The sequence below is a fragment of the Liolophura sinensis genome, chromosome 8 (assembly GCF_032854445.1).
Source record: "Liolophura sinensis isolate JHLJ2023 chromosome 8, CUHK_Ljap_v2, whole genome shotgun sequence".
Lineage (NCBI taxonomy): Eukaryota > Metazoa > Mollusca > Polyplacophora > Chitonida > Chitonidae > Liolophura > Liolophura sinensis.
In genome coordinates this window covers 20796023-20803273 of record NC_088302.1, presented here as the reverse complement: position 1 = coordinate 20803273, position 7251 = coordinate 20796023, and the positions used below count along the sequence as shown (strand labels likewise).

The following is a 7251-nucleotide window of genomic DNA, read 5'->3' as shown; positions in this document are numbered from 1 at the left end:
GGTGGCTCAAAGAATTGTGCAATTATGCCTATAGTGCATGTATGTCTATATTCTAATTTTGCCACCTGTTACGACTAGTTTGTCTGAACGGTCCCATTCCTTTCTGCCAGGAAACCCCACGTTTATTTTGTATTTGAATATTCACGATGGGCGTGGCTGTCTGTCTGTCAAAAGCTGGACAATAACAACAACGATACCACATTTCTTTGAGAAAACAAGACACCAAAATTATTCAAAACACATATGGCCTGTAACAACACAGCCCCCTGGACTGTTCCATTGCCAGCGTGACACCGTTTATAGATATATATGTATGACTCAAACAGAATGAACCTCAGTGCATGCTTTGGAACCTTTGTCGCATGTATCCGGGGTAACATTCTATCTTCCTAAAGGTATGTGTGTATATCTTCTAACACGAAGGGATTGTAAACTACGATAGTCGTAAATTACATTCAGAAATTACAATCTGATCGACTCTGTTGTAAATACTTACAATTACCCCCAGATTCAATGTTAAATACATAAAAGGCTTGCCTTGGACTGTTTCGTAATTTTGAACATATTTTGGTATGCGAAGATCGAATTGTCTTCAAAGATATTACGAGAACTTTAAACACATGTTGCTGTTGTTAAGAGCCGAAGCATTATGGTGTAGAACTGTGGAAGGCAAAAACAAGTTATTACTTGGTACGACTGTCATTTGCCGTACGATTGCGGTCGTAACTCGTGAAAGTTTCATATCAGTTCATTTTTTTTACAATAACTTGCAACAGTTATACGGTTTATACTCGATGGTAGCTACAATCCCTTTGTACGAGCGGAAAATGTACTTGAAGCATAAGTTTTCTTCTCGACCTTTATCGATTTCCACAGTCAGCATGTAAATACTTCGTATCCCCTCTTAACCAAACATAATAACTAACACTATCAGGTTCTACTTTATTGTTGAAACTTATATCGAAAACAAAACTAATGCCAGTATTAGAGTTTAAAACAGGTTCACATGGGAATAAAACTCTATTTTTGTCTTTCAAATGTGTTCATTGCGGATCATTATCCGCCGTGGCCTATAGTTCAAGTCCATCTCATGCTGCCTTACTCTCCAGTCACACGTGAGAAGTTCTCCCAGCAACCTGCGGATGGTCGTGGGTTTCTTCAGACAATATTGCGTATCGCCGTTTGTATAAGTGAAATATACAAATTAGATAAATAAATCACTGCGGGCTACTGCGTCGGAACTCAAGAAAAAGACTTCAAAATTCAAGCTTGTTAATTTTTTTTGTTTAGGTCATTGCCCTGTGATGTACAGAAATATTCTTCTCTCGTTCTCTCTGTGTCTGCTTGGACATCATGTCGGGCAGGTGCGCTGTGAGAAGATACTGATGATTCCAAATCCACAGTACAGCGTCTGCCGAGCTTTGCTCAGCATGACCGATGACCTGATCCTGAAGGGCCACGATGTGACGGTCTATCAACTGCAAGGCTTTCATGCCCTGTGTCCAGGTGATAACAAGACAAAAGTCATAACCTACAAACCCACGGGCCTGGACTTTCAGAAGGAGATGGCAAAATGGCGGGAATTCATGAGGAAGGTTATGGTAAGCAATGCTTGGGCGAAATCATTCCGTGCCGTCCTACACATGGCTGAAGGTCAAGAAATCATCTGTAGGACAGCGCTTGGAGACGGAGACGCTTTCCGACAGATCAAAGAGGGAAACTTTGATTTCGTTGTGATGGACGGTGCCCTATGTAACTCTTGCTACGCCGTCATACCATATGTGTTAAAAATTCCATTCGCTATTTACGGAGACGTTTTGCTCCACTGGCCCGGTCGACAATCCTTCAGACCTCATAAGGAACCAGACGTTATAAGTCCAGTTTCAGATATAATGGCTCCTGCGGATATGGCTCTAAATGCCCTGATTATGTTTCTCAAATACGTATACACAATATATCACGTCCCCATGCAACACGTGAAACGCATTGCTCCAGAGCTTACCAGAAAGCAGACAGTGGACCTTCTGTTTGGTGCGCAAATATACCTGGAGAACGATGACGCCATCCTCGGTTATTCACATCCCAGGCCCCCAAATTCTATTTTAATAGGAGGCATTATGACGAAGCCGGCCAGACCATTACCTGCTGACGTTGAACAGTTTTTGAATAAGGCCAAAGGAGGTGCGATTCTTATTGCCTTTGGGGGCTCAAGTTATTCCCACTTTCCAGATGAGCTGGAGGAAATATTTAACAAAGCAATTTCTGAGGTAAATATGCCAATTATATGGAAGCACAACGTTAACAAGACGGAAGGCTCCATGATGAAGAAGACGTGGTTGCCTGTCAACGACATTCTGGCTCATCCCAACACTCGCATGCTCGTTTACCACTGTGGGAAGAACGCGATTTACGAAGCGCTTTACCACGGGGTGCCGGTTCTGTGCCTGCCTGTCATGTACGATCATGTTCAGATTGGGGCACGGGTAGCCAGACGTGGTGTGGGGAAAACGCTAGAATTGAACTCTCTCACTTCTGACAAATTGCGCGACGCTATGATTGAGATAATACACAACAAAATGTACTTGGCAAACACCATGAAGTTATCAAAGCTTTTCCATACTTTACAACAGAACCCCCGTCAAAAAGCGGCGTACTGGGTGGATCATGTGATTAAACATGGCGCTGAGCATCTTTTAGCTTCAGATGATGCGAATTGGGCAATGGTACAGCTGGTAGTAGTGTCAACAATTCTTGTGTTTGCCCTCGTCTCTCCCTTCCTGTTGTTTTGCTTCTGTCTTTTCAAACTGAAATCTAAAGTTTTTAAAAGAGCTAAGAAAGGCGTGAAATCCGACTGACCAACTACGCAGTTGTCCTGTACATTACGTCGTAGTTTCAGAGATACTGCGAATAATTAAACACCGCATGCCGCTAATGGAGTTTCCCGTTCATGGATTTTTGTGCGATCTTTTCAGAGTTATTGTGGTTTCTCGTGTGTTTTTCTTTGTAATTTGTCGTGGTACATCCAAAGTTGGGAAACTGGAATAACACCCAAGAGATAGTTCAGCAAGTAAATACAAACGCATTTTCAGACTCTCGCAAAACCTGAAAATCCTTCCTCCCTCTATGACACTAAAAGTTAAAGTTTCGACACACACGTAGAGCCAAAAACACGCGATAAAATAATGTGTAAAACATTCAGAAAAAACAAAAATTGTGTTTGCAGCGATGCAGCACTGTAGCAACAACTATGGATCGACATACTTCACTTGAAGATTATTATGAAAGCAAAATATTGTTGAAAGTCACATTAAAGTAACAGAAAACTCATTAATCTCCAGGCGGTATTAACATCTATCAGTGGAATATCCGAAAATGATAATATTGGGGAATGTCCGTATGACCTGGCTATGCTAATAATCCGAGGATGTTTTACGTTGAAGGTTCCCACAAATAACGTACATAGATGTATATAGATGCTGTGCAGTAATGGATGTAATTGGTGTTGTGCATTTACAAATTGTGGAGATGTGGTCTATATATTTTCCCATAGACCCACATAACATATCATTGTTATGGATGATGTTTTTTTAATTTCTCACGGTTATTAAGGTTTATAAATACATGTAACTGATCTGTTATATTATTCTCAGTATGGTCTGATCAAACGCATGTAGGAGTAGCTGGCTCTAACTCCGCCATTTTGCAGGAGTATTCCTCTGTTTGTCAGGACAATTGCTGGAGTTTTCATCATTTATATACATGTACTTCCAGTGACTACAATTAAGTGATTTTCCGAGATTTCTAAAGGTTGAGAAAGCAAAAGTCAAAGGTTGTCTATTTTTGTTGATTTAATAAAGCCTGGTGGAAAATTCACCCTAAAAATGCATACATATATATATTGGTTGCCCTAATTGGTGTTTGTGATTTATTCAAGGTATATTTCAAATTTACAACTCCGGTCAGGTCTTTCACTACACCTATTCGGGCAGAGTCGGATGCAACAACCTTCCTGACTGAGAGGGGCTCTGTAGTTAGCGATCTACCACAGCACAATGACCCAGGAGCCTGCCACCAATGCGGTAATTGTGAGTTCAACTCCAGCTCATTCTGGTTTCCTCACCTGTCCAACGTGGGAAGGCCTGCCAGCAACATTGGAAAGACAAGTCTCGAACCACCATAATGCTAGCCGCCGTCGTACAAAAAATATTCTTGTGTATGGCGTAAAACAATGATGGAATTTATACTAAATCTGAGCAAACCGGAGCTGAATTGATCAAGCGACTAGTGGACCAAATCTAGAGACCAAAAATTAGAGTATATCATATTTTTCTTCGAATGTTCCTACTATACACAAAGTTGAACATCAAAGAGACTAAAAGGAAAGATACATAGACGCATCGGAACATAGTATAAATGATCAAACATTTCGTCCAAAAAGTGCACTTTTTAGAGACCAATAAATGTCATCAAATATTACTTTTGGTGCTAAAACCTATATTTTTGTACCAGCAGAATATTTTCATACCCATCAAACAATTATCAAAGTAGCTTTCTGAGTCCAACGGAATTCTCACAATCAGATAAAATGGTGCGAAAAAGCGTACTATACTCACGACGTAACTTTACGCGACGCCAAAGTAGGCAGTTTTTACAGCTGTACTGGCGAGCTGTCAATGGCAGACTAAAAATCAAAACTAATAAATAGGGCGGATGTAGCGCCCCATACGATACTTTAAATTATTTGAACAACAAGGACTAGACAATTATCAGCCATTATTTCTAGCCATCAGAAAATATACATTTTCCTTTAGGTTGCATTACTTCAGCGAAGAATTTTTTCCTATTTGTACATTTTGTTGTTCATTCCTGCCTTTTGTTGTTGTTGGGAATTTGTGGCAAAACTGTATTCGTATGGGTTCGTACATATTAAATGTTTGATGTGTTCGTGTATTAAATGTGATATAACAATCTGGAGTACCTCTACACCAGTTATGTCACTGCATGTAACTTGTCTATATACTCGCGATAGGGGGCGTGTAATTGGCTACTATTAAACTTTTACATAAATAAAACCCAAGTTATAAGGTAAATTGACAAGAGACCGTATTTCAGCAGGTCATTTGCCAACTATTACCTTGTTGCCAATGTCTGGTTTTACTCCGGGGATCGATCCGCCAAAATTCATTCAGTTTCATTTTATGGTGACATTCTTTTATGTAAGAGACGCTAAAACCCTTCTGAAAACTCTTACTGGCGACCTAAGTACCCTGTGTTTTTAATAGTAACCCATGTCCCACTTAACTGCCTGAATGATCCGTAATTTTACACTTTCTGAAAATCAAGGTCATCTGAGGCCCCTCGGCTATAGGCTGGGATAGTTTATTAGTTTAAGCGCAATATTGTAATATAATTCGTCATCTGTTTTAATGCGTACACACCTAGAGGATCTCTCTAATATAATTAACAGTTAGAAAGTGCTTGATATCTGATATGTGCCGATGCGCAATAGCAATATGGTAATTATATACCGATATGGTACCGATATATATATATATACCGATATGGTAATTGTCATTTTATACTCAAATCTGAAAAACCATTCAACAAAACACAGAGTGAACTTCAGCTAAGGATAAGAAAGAACAGATTAATGTGCACCAGAACAAATTACACTACTGACGGAAGCGAGTCTGTGTTACCCTTGATACAAACTACACTGAGGGCAGAGTCTTGGATGATATTAGATACACGCTTCTAGGACTCTTGGCTTGGAATTAAATGCAATATACATTTATAATACACACACAGGGCACAGATACTTGAACTACTACTACTACAAGCACTGATTAGTATTTAATTTATTCCGACTTGTTATAATTTTAATCGCTACTGAGAAATCGCCTAAAACCGTTGTCCACCTATTAGAAATACTTGTTTATTTAGTACAATTTCCGGGACCAAGGCGGCCCTTCGATCCTCGCGTATACTAGACTGGTTTAGATGTACAAGTAGTAGAGTTCCACCCCTCTTGCACCACAAACCACACAACGTTCCGTCGCCCTTTAAGTACATATGGCGAGCTTTGCATACAGCACAAATAATGCGCCCTTTTCTGTTTAGGTGGGCGTTATACATATAGGCGACTGGTACATAAAAACAATCTTAACTGATCATTAAGTATCAGTTTTTAGGATTGATACACTATTAAGGGGCAAAAATCCAGTCCACCCTCATCAGGTTTGTGTATGTATAGGCCTCGGGCTTGTACTCTGTTATTTGTAAGATCTTATTCGTTTTCACATCATGGTGTGTTTTTGCCATGGACCATTTCAGACCATTCAAGTGCCATATTCCTTATCTTTCTGTGTCCAAATATGGTGCTGTTCAGGATTGCATGGCTTCTCCTCTTAGAAATATCGGTACATAGCTCCCGAGGAGCACTTCCGGTGCGCACGGACGGCATAAAGGGTCAGTGGAAAATAAGACGATTCAGTAACATCCGCTCTTCACTCTCGAGAGAAACACATCTAAATAAATTATCTGGCAATTGCCAGCAGGCACTTGTATTGATCAGGCATTGTTTATTTGTAGGAAAACTACCAACATCAAAGGTTTGCTCGTCTTAAAAATGGGTTCGAGAAAACCCACCGAAAATGGTTGATTCCCATATGCAGAGGTCTGTCGATGCCTCCCGTCATACGCGAACTGAACACAACACTGTCACGCGCTCACGCATACAATATTAATACGTCTAATAACGCATGGAGAACGATAACGGTAACAATAACACAGCAACATTCAATTGTGTGGCTGTACAGGGAATTCGATTCTGTTGGCAAAAACGTTGATGCCCTGTGCTCGTCCATGTGGGTTGGCACTCTGTGGGCATGTATTCCGTGGTCCAGAACGCCATCTGTGGCCATGTACATGTATTCTTTGGTCATGCGCTCTGTGGTCATCCATTCCGTGGTCACGCACAGCAGAATTAATGGGTGTGTCCCAAGCCTATAGCGACATCCCCTATATGCCTTAACATTTTTGGAAGGGAGAAACGCGAAACACTGGAGTGAGAAGGCGTAACGTACATGTAACAGCTTGATACATTTGGATTGTGCATTTTCATGACATCTGATATACAAACACCTTAAAACAACACAAACGGGCCCCGCCTCGGAGATCTAAGGTGTTAAAAAAAACCCCTTTGGTGAGTGTCACAACGATGGCCGTGGCTGTCTGTCTGTCAAAACCTGG

At 40.6% G+C, this 7251-nt stretch overlaps 1 protein-coding gene across 1 annotated transcript; it reads left to right on the top strand.

Annotated features, from left to right (window-relative positions):
• Positions 1-356: 356 nt before the first annotated feature.
• On the top strand, positions 357-3782 carry LOC135473962 (UDP-glucuronosyltransferase 2B10-like). Its single transcript, XM_064753934.1, has 2 exons — positions 357-395; positions 1291-3782. Exon 2 carries the CDS (start codon positions 1305-1307, stop codon positions 2853-2855), a length of 1551 nt encoding a protein of 516 aa, XP_064610004.1. The 5' UTR covers positions 357-395; positions 1291-1304; the 3' UTR covers positions 2856-3782.
• Positions 3783-7251: the final 3469 nt, after the last annotated feature.

Bases quoted from the DNA above. Each gene is read 5' to 3' on its own strand.
- LOC135473962 (XM_064753934.1), top strand. From the start codon at position 1,305: ATGTACAGAAATATTCTTCTCTCGTTCTCTCTGTGTCTGCTTGGACAT.